Source organism: Tachysurus vachellii, chromosome 2 (assembly GCF_030014155.1).
Source record: "Tachysurus vachellii isolate PV-2020 chromosome 2, HZAU_Pvac_v1, whole genome shotgun sequence".
NCBI lineage: Eukaryota > Metazoa > Chordata > Actinopteri > Siluriformes > Bagridae > Tachysurus > Tachysurus vachellii.
The window spans coordinates 36,889,277-36,908,754 of record NC_083461.1 but is presented as its reverse complement, the minus strand read 5'-3'; the positions used below and the strand labels follow the sequence as shown (position 1 = coordinate 36,908,754).

Below are 19,478 nucleotides of genomic sequence, written 5' to 3'. Positions count from 1 at the left end.
TTTCCTGTGTAGAATCTCTACACACGAAGAACCACCACGCTGCCGGCTGTGGATACTGAACACATTGCACGAGCAAACTTATTAAACGCATGCTCAATAAAGAAAAAATGCTTCCTTAATTAATTCTTCCTTCCCAATCAAAGCATTTTCGCTATCAGCTCAACAGGGGGCGCTGCAGATATTCCTACACCATAGAACTCATAGCATGGGGCATAAGAAAAGATTTCTCTTCGTTTGTTGAGATTACGCTTCTATACCTTAACGAGATGGATCTGATTAAGATTAAAATGCTTTGTCTACGTTTTTTTTTTTAACTGTTTGACCCCACCCCTTTCCCCCATCCAAGAGCACTATAGAGCACGTCCAAAATTGTGTACTTATACACTACTCTATGGCCCTGTGTAGTATGAACAATGCACACGTTTAAAATTCTAAGCTGAAGGATTGTTGTGTAGAACGAGGAACATGTAAGACGCTCAACGATGATGTAATGTTAGAGGGGCGGGGCTAACGATTTCTAATTAAATTTTTTTTTTTTCTACAGTATAAAATTATTCCTATTAAATCATAATAAAATATCAATTGAACAGATGACAATTCATAAAAAAAACAAAAATATTCAGTAACGTCCGTCTGCATCCTAACATCGATACACAATTTCTTCCTTAAATGTGGTTGTATGATCTGATAAACAGCATTTATTAATTATTTAGTATTTATAAAATGCAGAATCCAGCAGACGGAGAATGTCTGTAGGTGATCAAACCTGACTCCCTTCCCCTAAAAAATATCTATTAGTCAGTTTTATTTCTACATAAAAGTGGACATAAAGCCTGTAATAAGGACGGAGTGTTCTCTGTGAAACTGTTTTTCGATTTCATTACGTTAATATGAGATGGTGAAATGAGCCTGATCTGTCGAGCTCACTGCCCATCAAAGAAGGATATAATGTATATATAATTGGGCTATAAACAAGGACTAATATTCAAACCGACAACTACATTTCTGCACAGCGAACATCCCCTTATATTCTGGTTTGATTATTGAGCTGCATGAGTCTGAGTTGTTAGAATAATCAAATAATGAAGTCAATAGCAGGGTGATGTGATGAGTTTCTTCACCACGCTGTGTAGATTTAGTCCATGTATAAGTTGTTACTATAGAAACGAGGCCAAAAGAAGATTACAAAGCTTTCGAAGATAATAATGCAGTGTTGTTGATGGGCAAATATGCGAATGCAAAAAAGGAGGAGGTTAATTGATGGTTTTCGGAAATGTGAGATTATAAAGAGCCAGGACTGATTTTTAACCCAGGGTAAAGTGTGAACAGTGTGAAAACTTAAAAAACATAAGGCAGGATTCCGGGGGGCACGGTGGCTTAGTGGTTAGCACGTTCGCCTCCAGGGTCGGGGTTCGATTCCCGCCTCCACCTTGTGTGTGTGGAGTTTGCATGTTCTCCCCGTGCCTCGGGGGTTTCCTCTGGGTACTCCGGTTTCCTCCCCCGGTCCAAAGACATGCATGGTAGGTTGATTGGCATCTCTGGAAAATTGTCCCTAGTGTGTGATTGCGTGAGTGAATGAGAGTGTGTGTGTGTGTGCCCTGTGATGGGTTGGCACTCCGTCCAGGGTGTATCCTGCCTTGATGCCCGATTACACCTGAGATGCTCCCCGTGACCCGAGGTAGTTCGGATAAGCGGTAGATGAATGAATGAATGAAGGCAGGATTCCCTTTACTCAGGGTTTAGAATCACCCAGGGGAACGATTTCAAGTGGTGAAAAGGTCTAAGGAATCAACAACCAGATACAAGAGTTTAGTTTCGTAAAGGGTTTAGTCAGATGGTTTAAAGTCATTTAAAATATTTCTGAACAGCAAATTGTTAGGCGAGAACGTTCTGTAATTTTTTTTTTTTGTAATTTTTTGATTCAGTAAAGTGATTCGATTCATGAAATGATTCGATTCACCAAACATGAAATGATTCTGTCAAGTGTACATAGAATGATTCGATTCAAGAACATGAAATGATTCATTTCTTCAAACATGTAAAGTGAAAATGGTTGAAAATGATTCAGTTCATTGAAGCGCCGGAATGATTTGATTCCCTGTACATGGAACATCAAATTCTCATGTATATACACTTTTTACAGTGTATTTACTCTTGTTTAGGCACAAACCTATATGAACTTGTATTTTTGGGTTGCAGCCTTCTTTTTTCTGAGGTGCTTTCATTTTTATTGCAACTGTACATATAATTCAATTTCTATTGGAACCATTTCTATTTTTATTCTAGTCGAAGAACATTTCACTATATCCTATATGTTGTGTATGTGAAAAAATTTTTATTTGCTGTGGATATTCGGGCGGACAAAAACAAAGTGAGAATAAACAATGGATTTTTTTTTTCTTTACAGTTTCCTTTAATTATCTGAAACTAAACCAAACAATGAATCAAAAGAGTCAGAAGTTCAAATGAATCAACTCAGCTCTGACTCACACTCAGCAAACAGGCTGCTGGGTCTAAAAACCACAGGCTCGATAGCTATATTATTTTTTACCTCAGCATCCATAGGAGGATATTTGCGACCTTTGCTTTTGCCCAAACACTTAGTTCTGCCTCCATCCAGCAGCTGACACCAAAAACCCTTCTGAGGATCGAATCTGTGGAGACAGGAATAGAGAGAAATGAGGGATGAGAACTCAATCATGTCATCTCATTTCGAGAAGTAAATCCACCTCATATGGACAACGTACACACACACACACACACACACACACAGGCTGACAGATGTCAGGCGTAACCTTGTCTGGCTGTCAGAGGCGACATGGTTAGGTTTGATAAACACTGTGTGTGTTTGTGTGTGTGTGTGTGTGTGTGTGTTTGTGTGGGTTGGAGTGGTTGAGCAGGGGTGTGATGGGAAGTGTGGGCCGGGGTGTTAATTAGTCTGCTGCCTGAGCTGTAAACACAGATTACATGTGAACGCTTGAACTACAGTACAGTACAAACACCCCAAAGCACAATCGATTCTGCCAGCACAGATTTTACTCAAACAAACTCACATATGCACACTGAATTCTTTTTTTTTTTTTGTTCCTTCGACATCCTACAGGCTGCGACATCCTACAGTAGCATTAATGGTTTTTTTTATTCCTTACAAATCAATTTTGTTTTGAAAAGGAAAAAAAAAAACTCAATGCATGTTGATAAATTAAACAGGAAGTTGTTTTTGAAAGCATCACCAGACCTCAGGGCTTTTTTTTTCTTCCTTTGTGTGTGTGTGCGTGTGTGTGTGTGTATGTACCATTAGTTCCATTAGTTTCTATTGCTGCCAACATTTAACAGGTTCTATTATGCATATGCAATGTGGACATTGGCCAAACGAAAAAGGAAAAGTAACAGATTTCTAGTCCCAAAAGTTCCAGTATAAGTTCCAGTGTGTGTGCAAGTGAGTGAGTGAGTGAGAGAGAGAGAGAGAGAGAGATTGAGATTGTGAGTATTTTTTTTTGGCAAGAAGCTAATTGTCATATAAATGTGTTTTCCTGTACTCACTCTAGAAGCCTAGAGAGTCACTAGAGAACAGAGCTGCCAAATGTCTCTTAATTAAACCGAATGGGGGGGGGGAGCGGCAGAGGAAATGTGTAATGAGTTGTTTTTAATTACAGGCTCCTGAGCTGAATTTCAGCTGTGTTCAGGTCCAGCAATAACGGCTCATAGCCGAGTTACTCGGATCAGCATTGATCTCATTTGCTGTAATCAGGTGAGAGCGAGTGTAATCGAACTGACCGCAATTGAGTGTTAGTAACAAATCTATGATTATGCCACCCATAAAATGTCGTGTGTGTGTGTGTGTGTTCGGTGCTTAAACTCACGTGAGAGCTTGTGAGTAGCTAAAGTATGGAGAGATGCCCAGGAACTTCTGCACCTCGTCCATCACGGCTGCTGGATCGTTCCTCAACTGCTGTCCATCTATTATCATTAACTACACACACACACACACAATGAACTACAAGCTCTGTAAAATTCTATGTTTGCATGTGTATTTGTAATCCATAGAAATGCCTTTAAGTATTCTATCCCAGGAAAAGCTGGGTGTGAGATGGAGTCGCACACTACTGTAGACTAGCATGTTTTTGCCAAAATGGAGGAAACACATTGATGCATAAAGCACAGAAATCTTACAGAATAAACCTGGATTTTGTGTGTGTTGTGTTTGCACTGGAAAAACAACTTAAAGCAACTAGGGTGAGCTTTAAGGTAAGATGAAAGTTCAGAGGAAGGAGAGGAGCCACCAGAGGGAGCACCCACAGCCTTACTAAATCATCATATTGTAACAATCCAAAGTAAATAGCTAGCTAACTTCAGCTAATAATGCTTGAAGTGATGCTAAAGCTAGTCGGAAACTCTGTTACTTTTGCAATGAAACGAAACCTGTCTTGGCATAGCACTTTCAGTAAAAATGTGGCACGCTTTGGAATTGTTTTTCTGCATGTATTCTATCCATTTTGTTTCATTTCATAAGCTGTGTCTGTGAGAATGTATACCTGGCCAGGTGGGTAGTAGGTGAGCCATCTCTCCAGGTGTGTGGCGTAGAGACCAGGGACAAGGCAGCGGTTCTGCAGCGACCGTAATTCTGATGGAGAGTGTTGATTAGCTGAAATCACCTCGTAGAAGTTATATCGAAGCGCTGCCCGGTCCTCATGGGCCCTCTGGTGCTGCCATGGCAACGCAGAGTGAGAGGAAGATGAAAACGAAAGTGAGTGTGTTGTGTGTGTAACAGAAGTTAGATTTGTGTACAATAAAAGCTCAAAGTTTAAAGACCCAGTGTTGGAATGTTCACAGCCAGGAAACATGCTACAAGGACTAGCATCCATTTTAGGTAACTGGTTTTGGCGCGCGCTCACACACGTGTCCGCACACACACACACACACACACACACACACACACACACACACACACACACATATATATTAAGAGGGGAAATGGGATCGAAAGCTCTCTTTCTTTTCCATGTTCTCGCTGCTGGTAATCATCGCATGCTAGGACCTCCTGAGGCATGCTGCTGATGAGATTTTTTTTCCTCACTCCCACTTTGTCATTCCATCTCTTCCATTCTCTCTCTCTCTCTCTCTCGCTAAAAAAAAAACCCTCCTTACCATTCTGTCTTACTCTCTCTTTCTCTGACTCACTCGGCTTAAGCCTGTTATACTTTCATTCATACCAACTAATAGACTGCTAACTAATAAAGAATGCAAACCTACACAAGAAAAAAGTGGTACTGGAAAAGCCTAGGATTCAAAAAAAAGTTTAAAAAAGATTTTCACACTTGGATGAGGTGGAAAAGTTGTTAAATCAACAACCAGAAAAGGTGAAACAAGGTGTTGGAAGCACAAACACAACAGCAATGTTCATAAATATCCATAGTTGTCATTGCTAACACTAGCTAATTAGCCAACAGGGACCAACTAGACAGGCTTTCTGAATAAGCATTTTAAGCTACATTCCAAAACTTCACTGCAAACACTAGCCAGCTAGAGTATATATTATCACAAGATTGCAGAATTTTTTTTTCAAAGTCACATTTCTGAATGTTTAAAGTCTTCATTGCTAAGGCTAGAAATATGTCTAATATAATTAAACTTCACAGAATTTCTTAGGGGATTTCAAGTGTTTATTTCAACCAGTGATTACTATAACCAGCTAATTAACATGATTTAACCTGACAGGATTTCTTAGAGGATTTTTAGGATTTCATACAAACATAATAATATTGTTAATAATATTTATTGCTAAGTCTAGCTAGCTTTTTGAGTCACATTCCTATGAGGTCATCTTCCCTGCTAACAGAAGCAGGCTAGTTAGTACAACCAAACCTGAGTGTGTTAGCTAGTACAAACAAACCTCAGTGTATTAGCTAGTACAAACAAACCTCAGTGTGTTAGCTAGTACAAACTAACCTGAGTGTGTTAGCTAGTACAAACAAACTTCAGTGTGTTAGCTAGTACAACCAAACCTGAGTGTGTTAGCTAGGACAAACTAAGCTGAGTGTGTTAGCTAGTACAAACAAACCTGAGTGTGTTAGCTAGTACAACCAAACCTGAGTGTGTTAGCTAGTACAAACTAACCTACTGTAAGTGTGTTAGCAAGTACAAGCTAACCTAAGTGTGTTAGCAAGTACAAACAAACCTGAGTGTGTTAGCTAGTAAAAACAAAACCAAAAAATTTTTTTTTAATAAATTGTCTTTATTTATTTATTTATTTATTTATTTATTTATTTACAGTCCTAAACAGTATTTGCCTCTAATGCTATCCAGCTAGTTAATGACAAGATCTTTTTTAAAAAAAAAAACATATCAAGTTTGTAATCTTCACTTCATCTTCACTGATGTAATGATCATGTTTAGCTAGGATTTCTGAGAGGATTTTTAAATCACAATTTAAAATCTTTACTGCTAACCACTAGCTTGGTCACAAGATTTCTGAGGGGATTTTGAAGTCAAATTTATAAATATTTATTAAACTTTTACACTTAGATGTTTGTGTTTATACACGTGGACAAAAATAAAAATAAACAAAAGTGTAAAAAAATACAACCTATATAAAATAGAATATAGCAGCAACAGGACTTGACGTCATCATAGCAACTAGCTAGAATATTTCACAGTTGTTAGCTTAGCTAGCTAGTTACTCGGGTAGACATACTGTTTAATATAACAGAACTTTTCTGTTGGAAAACACCTTTGATTAGAAATGGTAGCATTATCTGAATGGAAAGGTGCTAGAAAACGCACACACACACACACGCATGCACATACACACACACACCCTGCTGAAGGAGCTCAATAAGTGAGTTTAAAAAGGCAGAGAGTGTGCTGATGGTAATCTAATGTGGCATTGACTTTCGCTCCTCGCTGCATCGATCCTCCCTTTAACTAGGTCCTTTTTAACCTACTGCAGCACAAACCCCCACCACACACACACACACACACACACACACACACACACACACACACACACACACACACACACAGACAGACCTCTGCATGCATGCTACACACTCACACAGACAAACTGTGTGGAGTTTTGCCAAATATTAGCTTGCTGTGGTAGAAAGGGTACCTGGTACCAGCTGTAGGCCCTGTCAGAGGGGTTGATAAGCAGAGTGAGGATTTTGGCTTTGGGCAGCAGTGCAGAGGCTCGTTTGGGCGTCTCTTCCGAGGGGAAGTAACTAGCACTTTTCTCAAACAGGAAGTCCGTAGTGACGTTCGATGGAACTGGAAAAAACTCCATGTACCTTTATGATGGTAAACACAAACACACACATATATACACACACACACACACACCACCACCACCAAACTGTTTAAACCTTAATAGACACTTGTACAATAATAAAAACTATCATGTGTGTATGAACCTGGATACACAAAGTGCATATAAATTAGCATAAAGCCTAGGCATAGCGAAATAGGCTAAAAAGATAGGTGCTCCATAAAAACAATGCAAAACAAAAACAGAATCAGTTCCATAATTTATATAAAGCTGTTGATCAAGAATAGCGATTACAATAGCTGCAATGGCAGAACGATTCGTTCATATGAAAAACAGATTAGTGTTAACCTTAGAACAGGAGATTAAAGGAGCTGTTGGTAATTTTTTACCCCTCTGCTGCCTGTGATGTGAAATGACTAACAAGACCTCAAGCTTTACTGATTTCTGTCTTCAGCCTTAATTACTGTGATTGTTTCATGAGTTGCCTTTTATATATTTATATATATGTACAGTATATAAAGAAGTATCAGGGCCATGTAAGAATTAGCTGAAGGTGGTGTTAATTTCAGGGTCAGAAAATTTTAAGAAGAATAATGAAATTAATAAACTAGCCAGATACAGTGCTTGAATGACAACCCTGTCTGATTTTTACATGGTCTATAAACTTAAAAAAAAATTACAAACTGACGCTCTAATTTTATATTAAAAATGCATTGATTTGGATTATTTTGTGCTTTTGTGCCTACAGTTTTTTTTTTCTTTACCAGTCGATTCCTTTGTGGTAGTTGTTGGTGTTGAAGAACTGCACCTCCTCGAAGGTCTTAGAGCTGGGGAAACTGCTGGAGATGGACGGATGCATTAGGAGGAAGAGGTAGAGTGCCGTGGTGCCTGCGAACGAAAGGAACGGTTCGCATAACGAGGACAGATGAGGCCCTGCACGGATAATGATAGTGTAATATGTTTAAGTGCGCTACATGGAGTCGACAGATAAAGCCAGAAGACGGAGAGAGAAGGAAACGGAGAATGGACTGAAATCAATACTCTATTTGCAGCATGGATTTTTCAGCCGTGGGTGTAAATGTGTGCGTCTGAATGTGCTGGGAAAGTCAGTATGGACGCGTATGTATGTATTGTACAGATGTATGTATGTGCCTGTGAAAGAGACAGGATATGATAGCGTGTGTGTGTGTGTGTGTGTGTGTGTGTGTGTGTGTGTGTGTAGGAGGGAGCGAGCGTGGTATCTGTGAGTATCTGTTTGTGCGTGTCAGAATGAGAGTGGGTGAGCGAGTGTTTCGTAAGTTTGTGCTGGTACGGAAGTGGAGAGAGCTCAAAGCACAAACTGTCTAACTACGTTGGTGTCCTGACACCAATCAAACTCCTTTAGCTAGACAACACAACACAACACAGCGCAAGAACGAGCGATCGCTCTTTGTCTTCGGCTCCCTTTCTGTCTTATCGCCCCTCTTCCTCTTTCTCTCTCTCTCTCTCTCTCTCTTTCTCTCTCTGATTCTCCATCTCTCCCCAAGTGAGTCTGGGTTGTTCTCCTTCAGTGCGTCTAATGTCTCTGGCTACACTTTCATCTGTGCTGTACAAGGTGAGATGTGACAAGAGGGATCAAGGTGAACAACAGCTCACACCTTCACATGCTCACAAAACACACACACACACAGAGCCTTGAAGCCTTGTGCTAGAAAAGATGCTGCAATTTTTTTTCTTTTTTTGCAAAGTTGTGAATTGTGTGAACTGAGGGTGCAATTGAGCAGATCACAATGGGCATATAGACAATAAAGACACATCATAGCACTTTAACGTGGAATTAAAAGACGACAGCTTTTTGTGCGCCGCACGCAAATAGCCGGTAATGAAAACGATTCAATGTGAGCATGAGGAAAAGCCCAGCAGGACAAAAACAACATTCAGACAGATGGTTGATTCTCAGTGTTAAATTAGGCTAGCTAGTCAGTTTGAGGATTTTATCATTGTACACAACATTAGATGAGTGATATGAAAGATACAGAAGAACTCATCCAAATAAAAAATCTACAACACTGTGGGAATGTAAAATGACAGTGGTGCAGAGCCACGATTTCTAATTATGTCCATTTTTTGTCCCTCCATTGACAGCAAATCCATGGCTAAATCCGACTGTCCTCCCTCTGACATTGCAGAAGTAATTTCTGTTTTTAAGCCACGCCGCTGCTGGAATCTTGATTTTTGATTGGTCAGAAGGGATCGATTAATTGTCCATAAGGTCTCTTTGTCCAATAAGTCTACGTTTCTGTCTGTAGCTTATACAGGCAGACATTCAACATAGAAAGATTGGAAAAAATACCTGTGATTGTTGATATGTTTTATGATGCTAAATAAAAGTCTTCAGCACAGAGGAGTCTGTAGGTTTATGATAATATGACAAGCTGAAAATTTTTAACTTCATGACAGTTTAAAAAGGTATGCTGGTTAAGGAATGATACCCCGTTTATTGCTAGTTATATCAAGTAATAATAGTAAATAACTGGTTTTCAGTATTACGTGTAAATATAAATTATTTAAAAAAGGTATGACGCTGGGGGTCACGGTGGCTTAGTGGTTAGCACGTTCGCCTCACACCTCCAGCGTTGGGGGTTCGATTCCTGCCTCCACCTTGTGTGTGTGGAGTTTGCATGTTCTCCCCGTGCCTCGGGGGTTTCCTCCGGGTACTCCGGTTTCCTCCCCCAGTCCAAAGACATGCATGATAGGTTGATTGGCATCTCTGGAAAATTGTCCGTAGTGTGTGATTGCGTGAGTGAATGAGAGTGTGTGTGTGTGTGTGTGCCCTGCGATGGGTTGGCACTCCGTCCAGGGTGTATCCTGCCTTGATGCCCGATGACACCTGAGATAAGCACAGGATCCACGTGACTTGAGGTAGTTCGGATAACCGGTAGAAAATGAGTGAGAGGTATGACGCCCTTTAATTCATTACACTTTTAAATTGCTGCCAATTTGCTGCTATACCAGATGAATAGAACATTTTTGATTCTGTCTTTTTTTTTTATCATTATTTTATTTTTTATAAAAAAATAATCATTTTAATAATTTAATATTATTTTTTCACCTTACTTCATAGATACCTGACTGGATAACACTAGCCACTTATTTGACTCATTTCCCAAAACTCAATTTATCAACAAAACTCTGCCAAATGTCGGTACTGTATGCGTGATTAAGTGCAAAATTAAGTATAGCTGCATCCAGAACAGCAGAGATTGACACCTCGCTGCTTTTCAGACATCTTTGAGTGACGATTTTGTCAATAAATGGAAATCAAAGCATTACTAGATGATTCTATCACCACTAGACATGAAAACACCTTCTCACAGCTCTATGCTAGATGACAAAAGAAATCCGGTCATGTATTTGTTTTTCATTTCCAGACTTTCCCCATAATGCAGAACCTACACAGAGTCCAGAACTTCTACAATACAATGGTATAATTACCAGTTTTCTGAGGTCCAACCACCATAAACTTGGGGAGCCTGTCGCAGGTCTTCTCTTTAGACCAGATATCCTTGTGTCTCTTGTCATCACACGGGTTCTGCACACACACACACACACACACACACACAGACACTTTCAATCAATACCACCAATACACACCATATGTCTATTACAGATAGCAGGTAATCTTTAGGGACAGGTGGATATGCTGGACAGTGTTAATAACAAGACAGTGTGGCATCAGATATAACCATCCCAAAGAGTTAATAATAATAATAATAATAATATGTTTAATTTATACAGCGCCTTTCCCAAGCTCAAGGACGCTTTACAAGGTACAGTATTTCAAGAAAGATGAAATATAGTGTAACATACATATACATATTTGTCGGACATTTGCCCAGGACGAAAGATCACATGCCGCTGCATGAGATAATAACAGAAGACAGGACTATACACAAAAACATACAGTACAAGAGATAGGACTCTACATAGTACACGATACATACACCACATTTCAGAAAAATTAAGGACTTCTAATACATATCCATTTACTGATAGTGAAGGTTGAAAAGGTGGGTCTTAAGCCTTGATTTAAATTCAGACAAAGTGGTGATGGTTCTGAGTGAGTTGTTAATTAACTAATTAACTAAATGACCATATAAATACACATATCTAGTAGATATTTTGGAGTTTTTATATCAACCCCAATGATACTGTAACAAAATAACCTTAAAATCCTCAACCTATTTTCGATGCAACAAATTATGCCTCTCGAACAATTTATTACACACACACACACACACACACACACACACACACACACACAAATCTCTCTCGCATGTTCTCACACATACGCACAAACCTGCCAGAGTGGGTTTCTCTGCTCAGGGAATAGGGTAAAGTAGTGGTGTGCGAGCTGCAGAGGTGGGAGTGTGTGCAGTCTCAGATTGGTCCAGCACTTCAGGAAGTTGGCCAGGTTCACAAAAGTGTACAGACCCAATCGATCGTTCCCATAGTTAGACAGATGAGTCATGAAGATACTGATCTGCAGAACAGGAGGCAGAGTGTGAGTAGATATTTGGCATTCTTATACAGAGTATGCTTAGTATATTTTGCAAATGTCAATATAAAGTATTCTGGTATTTTAACCAACTGTGTAGATATTTTAACCAACTGCGTAGATATGGGTACAGTATGTGTGGTTGTGAAGGTATTTAAATTTGGGAATGTCGTATAGAAATAATAATAGGGGTCATGGATGTGTGTGTGGTTGTGGGGGGTAATAAAATAATATAATGGTTGTGCCTGTAGATGGCAGTAATACAGTGTCTTGCATTAGGAATACCCTACTTGCATTAGGAAATAGATAGAGATTATCTGGGATAAAGATGATGTGCATATGACAAATTTGGAACAGGGAAAGGTTCAGGGTACAGACAGAAAGCATTACATTTGAGACAGTGCAGAAAGCTTGTATTTGACCATGCTTGTATTTGTTCAGGGGGCACGGTGGCTTAGTGGTTAGCACGTTCGCCTCACACCTCCAGGGTTGTGGGTTTGATTCCCGCCTCCGCCTTGTGTGTGTGGAGTTTGCATGTTCTCCCCGTGCCTCGGGGGTTTCCTCCGGGTACTCCGGTTTCCTCCCCCGGTCCAAATGCATGGTAGGTTGATTGGCATCTCTGGAAAATTGTTCATAGTGTGTGATTGCGTGAGTGAATGAGAAGTGTGTGTGTGCCCTGTGATGGGTTGGCACTCCGTCCAGGGGGTATCCTGCCTTGATGCCCGATGACGCCTGAGATAGGCACAGGGACCCGTGACCCGAGGTAGTTCAGATAAGCGGTAGAAGATGAGTGAGTGAGAGAGTGAGTGTATTTGTTCAGGCTGCATGTTGGAAGGTAAAAGTGTGTAGAGATAGAGTACATTTGGATTAGAGAATGTTTACAGGTGGCGTAGCTCAGACAGCATGGAAGAGATATATTTATATACAGTGTATCTTTGGTGTGGGTGTAGACTAGATTGAAAGATTTAATTCGGACTGGGATTCATTTGGAGGGCAAGGATAGATTTGGTGAAGCAAGGGTTTGGGATAGGAGTGGTGGGAATATATTTGAAGAAAGATGAACGACAATAAATGAGGGCTAAACTACATTTGGTAAGGGATAGCCTCCTTTTGGGGAAGGTCGGGGATTTGTTTAATGGAAAATGTAACCCAAAGGCTATATTTTCTGAGGGTTATGCTAATATTGGGGGGTTTAGGCTATACTTGGCAAGGGTTGAGTTACATTTGAGGGCAGTTAGACTCTATTTGATGATTGTAGGCTACATCTATGGGGGTTAGACTACATTCAAGGAGGATTAGTCTATATTTGACGAGGGTTTGGCTACATGTCATAAGGGTTGGACTACACCTGATGAGCACCAGACAACATCATGATTTTTTGGCCACATTTGGCACAGGTTACATGGGTAGAATGTTAGACTATATTTAAGAAAGGTTAGACAATGGTTGTGGAGGGTTAAAATACATTTGGACAGGGTTAGAGTATAATCTGGGAGGGTGTAAGGTACACCATAGGTGATGAGGGTTAGGCTACATTTGCTAAGGGTTAAGGTATATTTGGTGTGGGTTTGACTTACATTTAGCAAAGGTTAGGGTGCATTTGGAGATGGTTATATTACATTTCATTAGGGACAGTCTACAAGGGTTAGGTTACATTTGCTGAAGGTTAAGCTACAATTGGGGAAAGTTCTTCGGTCATCCCTCTGGGGCACCCTATAAAGGGTCTGTGTAGAAACCTACAATTAAACGTTTCCCCACCAGTAAAGCTTCCAAATAAATCTATTTTACGATGCTAAGAAACCTGATATACAGGTGATGTATAAAGTATAAAGATTCAGTGGATATTTTTGGGTTATAAGCTTCTATAAATGGGTTCTATTTGATAGGTTTACTATTTTAATTTTTTTACCACAGTTGACTCCGCTCAAAACAAACAAGCATGTACCCATTGAGTGTGACAAAACACTGTGTATGCTGTACATAACATTGCACCAAAAATTATTAGCAAGCAGCTTGCCAGTGGATGTTAGCAAAAAGATGCACAATCCATCTGAACAAGAGACTGGAGGCCTGGGTTAAGTGGGCGAGCTGGTGCCTAAAAAAACCCAGCATCTCCTGTGGGTGGGAATATTTTGGTCTCAGGAAACCTGACGTTCATTAAAAGCAGGTACTCTGTAAGACACCTTGAATACTGGTACTAAACTCATGAGGCAGCATCACAAACATCAGAAACGTCTATAAATATATATCTCTGTGATGAGTGCCCGGTTAAAATATTCACATGTTGGCAGAGCCTGGGATTACTTGATGTTAAGATAAGAGAGAGATAGAGTACATTTTAGATGTATACCGTGTATCAGAGAGAACACAGAAAACTTTAGAGATGGCCTTTGCAGAGAAATGGGCAACATTTGGAGATTGTAGAGATTTTTGGTATTGATTGGTATTAAAATGTTACAATATACAGTACATTTGATGTCTTGCTTGGTTTTGGGATGGGGATCAACTATAAGAATCGTTTCTCACATTCCTGCCATGCTTACATGCCTTTGAGCTGAGAAATCACAAATGCAATCCTCTTTATTAAAATCTTCTATAAAGCAATTAGTGACGTGAAGCTAGCAGCAGGACTTTCCGGTGGGCACAACAGACTCTATTTAGCACCCTGGAGATCGGCTTTTGTATGTAAGCACTCAAGCCATAGAAACGCATGCGTCATAAACTAGCCAGCGAGAGTTGAGTGTGCCCTTGTTGGAATGCTTTAATTATATCCTGGTAAAAAGCCTCGCATAACATTCACAGTATCCATAGATGTATGTTCAAGGATACAGTCCTTTAATGCTCGGCGAGAATGTGGTCATTTGCTCAGATTGTCTTAGTGCCAAGTTATGGGCAGCGGCAAACCCCCTCAAGAGAACGTTCAATCACCAGAAGCCCTCATCTTAGCACAGTGTGGTATGATGTAAACCCGAAAGGAAGTGCTCCCTCAGCGCTTGACTTCGCTATAATTTCAATGCGGACCACAGGGGGACGTTCACTCGCTCTCAGGGCTTTTATGATCACGATCGATGCCGTTACCAAGGGGGCCGCTATCCTAGAGTCTGCACTGACATTAACAAAGTCTGGTCAATAACGTTACAGGATGTTAAACTTTGCTTTCAGAATGCATTAGATCTTAGGAGAGGAGAAGAGAGGAGAAGAGAAGAGTCAAGTTAAGTCGAGTCGAGTCTCCATGCTTGGCTGGTTTAGTAGGTTGTGAAAGTAGAGACGTCAAAAGGGAATAAGTGGCCTAGTTTAATTTCCAGCCACCAGCCAGTACAAGAAGCCACTTCATTTACTACAAAAGTATAAACCACCATGACTCTCTTTACAATACAACACACACACTGCAATAAAATTTTATGCAGGTTTAGCTTGCGCAAATCACTTACACTTTGCCTCTTTTATTGTACCAGGTCTATGTTTATGCATGCGAATAAACTGTAAGATATAGCAGTGTGGAAACTGGCAAACAAATCAAATATCCACACCCCCAAACCACACCTATGACAGGATTGACAGGTACTTCAACACAACCCCCTTGTTGTTCTGGTTGTATTTTGGTGATCCACATCATTTTTTTTTCTCCTGCTTAGAGTCTAAAAGAAGAATATGAGAAGAATGTCGCCAAGTATAACGCAGCATATGCTTCATTTTTTTTTCTCCAACGATGTTGAATTCTGCAATCTGATCAGAAGGTGTTAAGTCATAAGGTGTGTAATATTACTGCACTGTAGTAACAGCAGACTCGCGTAATCCAAAATGTTGCTGTTAATATAGAATTCATTAGATAGAACTGCTGTTTTGTATGTTGAGTTTTCTGTGTGAGACGTTCAGATAAAATTCATGGAAGGAGTCTTCAGGACAGAGGAACTCACTGTGGGTTTCTTTGGTTTCTCTGTAACATGGTCAGTTTTTGTAAATAAAAGTCTTCAGATCTGACTTGCTTAAGAACAAGCCATTAACATTACGGAAGAAAAGGACATATTAGTGAGGGAATAACAAGTTACAGCTGCTGTAACAGGACCTGACAACAGGAATGTAACTATAAATGGTTAAAAATAAACAATGAACAAATAAAGCCGATGTGTTTTATTGCTTACATACCGTCACATACACATAGTCACATATGTATTACACGCTCTCAGTTATTATGGTCCTTTTTTGACACAAACCTTCACTTCAATTACACTTCACTACAGTTTTTTTCAGTTACCATGGAGTCAGGTTGACAAAATGATGCCAGTTTGATTGACCGATGGGTTGCCTAGCAACCATGAACAGGGGCGATACAATGAGGTGAGTTTAATAGATAGATAAAGTTGCACGTTACACACAACAAGCACAGAAGTAAATTTTGTTGTAGACATGCCCACATACACACACACACACAAACACACCACTGTTATTAAAAAGATGTCAGCTAGAACAAAGTATCAGCTGTAAACTGCCAAATGCAGCCATAAACTCTAAAACAGCATTTTCTTGACCAATAAGATTTTTTTTATCTTCACTATAAAGAGTTTGATCGAGAAATGATTTATATATTGCTTCCAGCAATCAATAACACACACACACACACACACATACATACACACACACATAGCCTGAAGTAGTATGATTATGGACAGTGGTAACAAATGAGCCTATCTGAACAAGAGAAAAAAAGAAAATGAGAAACAGAGAGAGGGGGGAGAAGGGGAGAATGATGGGGAGGGTGTGTGTGTGTATGAGAGAATCTTAGGCCCAAATGCATCTATCCTGTCTGGCTCAAATACACAAGAGAGTGCCAGTACAAGCCGCTGTTTTTATAGCTAAATTTGGACCAGCTATTACACACTCTCTCTCTCACACACACACACACACACGCACATATACACACAAACACACTCCTATGGGCCAAACAGATGTTCTTTCTGGAGGAGGTTCAGAGCCTGGCTTAAATCACTCACCTGGCATAAAAATTTAACCAGACACACACACACACACACACACACACACACAGAAAGAATAAGAGGGACATGTCAGAGACCCTCCATTAGTGCATTTGATTGTTCTCCCATTACATAAGAGCTAGGTTTATACAAGCTAATACACACACACAAACACACACACTGACACACACACACACAAACACACACACACACACAACTGTGCATTCCCTAGCTGCAGAGGTTGCGTAAGCATCCTGAACTTCGCAACAAACTCATCTCCAGCTAGCAAACACAAACACACACAGACACACTAAAAACATCAGTGTTCAATTAGCTCCCACAGAGATTCAATTAAACTCAGTAGGAGTTCATTCAGCACTGGTGCGTTATCGAGCGTCACACTCTGATACACACAACTCGAATACAATGAGTGATGTGCACCAACTCTTCATCTTTTTTCACCCTTTGAGAGCTTTGAGTCTCGGAAAAAAATGCTCCGAAAGTTCAAACTGCTTAGTTTCCAGAGACTTCTGGATCGTCAGCGAGACTCCGCTGCTCATTAACAAGTGCGCTAAATAAACACCGGATTTCAAATCATTTTCATCCAGCGCTCGGTGCAGTCTCTTCCTCTTCACTCCTCCTCATGTATCTCTCTGGCTCTCAGACACACAAACAAACATTTCATTTTGCAACAGCTTCACGCTCCAGGAGGAAATTTTGTCCTTTAGCATTAAATTTGTCTTTTCTGTAAACTCATAGCAGGTTAACGCAACTTCTCAATTTCTCAATCATCGGACACCAATTCCCACTTCTCAATTTCTATTAGTTCCATTCTTTTTTTTTTTTGATTGCCCTTCCCTCATCGTTCACCTCAACCTGATTCGAATTTCCTCTCAGGATCTCATTCTCACTTCTCTGTTCATCCCTAGATATCAACGGTAAATGTCAGGAGCTTTGCCGCCACTGCCGCTCTAATGAAACAGTTATTTTTATGATAGTATAAAATCACTGTGTGTTATTTCACTTACATCACATGTGATTTTTAGTGTAATGTTATAGAACATATATGAGAAAAAGTGATCTCTTTTCTGTGTACATTTTTGCTCATTTGTTAAGACTAGCTTTGCTGTTGTTATGACTTGCTCTTTTTTGTTATGACTAGCTTTGCAGTTTTTGTTTTTATGACTAGCTTTGTTATCGTTGTTTTTATGACTAGATTTGTAGTTTTTGTTTTTATGACTAGTTTTGTTGTTGTTTTTATGACTAGATGTGTTGTTGTTGTTATGACTAGCTTTGTTGTTGTTGTTTTTATGACTACCTCTTTTTTGTTATGACTAGCTTTGTTGTTGTTGTTTTTATGACTACCTCTTTTTTTGTTATGACTAGCTTTGTTGTTTTTATGACTAGATGTGTTGTTGTTGTTATGACTAGCTTTGTTGTTGTTTTTATGACTACCTCTTTTTTGTTATGACTAGCTTTGTTGTTTTTATGACTACCTCTTTTTTGTTATGACTATCTTTGTTGTTTTTATGACTACCTCTTTTTTGTTATGACTATCTTTGTTGTTTTTATGACTACCTCTTTTTTGTTATGACTAGCTTTGTTGTTGTTTTTAAGACTACCTCTTTTTTGTTATGACTAGCTTTGTTGTTTTTATGAGTAGATGTGTTGTTGTTGTTATGACTAGCTTTGTTGTTGTTTTTATGACTACCTCTTTTTTGTTATGACTAGCTTTGTTGTTTTTATGACTACCTCTTTTTTGTTATGTCTATCTTTGTTGTTATTTTTATGACTACCTCTTTTTTGCTATGACTAGCTTTGTTGTTGTTTTTATGACTACCTCTTTTTTGCTATGACTAGCTTTGTTGTATTTATGACTGGCTGTGTTGCTGTTGTTATGACTAGCTGTGTTGTCATTGTTTTTATGACTAGCTTTGCTGTTGTTTTTATGACTAGATTTGTTGTCGTTGTTATGAGTAACTTCGTTGTTTTTGTTTTCATGACTAGCTTTGTTGTTTTTATTATTAGCTTTGTTGTTGTTGTTTTTATGACTAGCGGTGTTGCTGTTGTTATGACAAGTTGTGTTGCTGTTGTGTTGCTGTTGTCATGACTAGCTTTGTTGTCTTTGTAGTGACTAGCTTTGTTGTTGTTATGACTAGCTCGGTTGTTTTTATGATTAGGCTTGTTGTTATTGTTGTAGGTAGAATTCTGTAAGTGTTGTATGTAGATTATAAAAAATGTTCGTACTTTACATCATCGCGCCTTCTTGTAAAATGTATTACTCTATCAATTGTAACTCTCTCACAGTGTATCACACACACACACACACACACACACACACACACACACACACAAACACACACACACACGGTAGACCTCAATAATGAATGACCAATAAATTGAGTTTGCCTTGGAGCCCAGAGGGTGTTCAGAACAGAGCTGCTCTACCAGGAGTTTTACGAACACTTTTCTCTTTCAACAGAAGACCGATGTTCCATTACTGCATTAATGTTCTGCCTTTTATTGTATGAATTATTGACAATTTATCGATATGTCAATTTATAGCTGGCGTAAAAGTACACTAAATTGATCTGCACTCGACCAAAGAAAGTGAGTTATAAAAGAGGACAGGAGGCATTGAAGGTCAGGTTCTTTTCATTCCTGAAAGAATAAACATTTAGTATAGAAAAAAGAGAATACAGAG

At 39.4% G+C, this 19,478-nt stretch overlaps 1 protein-coding gene across 1 annotated transcript in view; it reads right to left on the bottom strand.

The window, feature by feature from the left end:
• The window catches only part of ndst3 (N-deacetylase/N-sulfotransferase (heparan glucosaminyl) 3), a 71,934-nt gene that overhangs the window by 3,471 nt on the left and 48,985 nt on the right, over window positions 1-19,478 (bottom strand). Inside the window, exons 7-13 of the mRNA XM_060892240.1 lie at window positions 11,604-11,786; window positions 10,739-10,835; window positions 8,029-8,152; window positions 7,112-7,286; window positions 4,536-4,706; window positions 3,864-3,973; window positions 2,552-2,654 (exon numbers count right to left, since the gene is read on the bottom strand). Of these exons, the coding sequence (XP_060748223.1) occupies window positions 2,552-2,654; window positions 3,864-3,973; window positions 4,536-4,706; window positions 7,112-7,286; window positions 8,029-8,152; window positions 10,739-10,835; window positions 11,604-11,786 (963 nt within the window). The remainder of the gene's footprint in view (window positions 1-2,551; window positions 2,655-3,863; window positions 3,974-4,535; window positions 4,707-7,111; window positions 7,287-8,028; window positions 8,153-10,738; window positions 10,836-11,603; window positions 11,787-19,478) is intronic.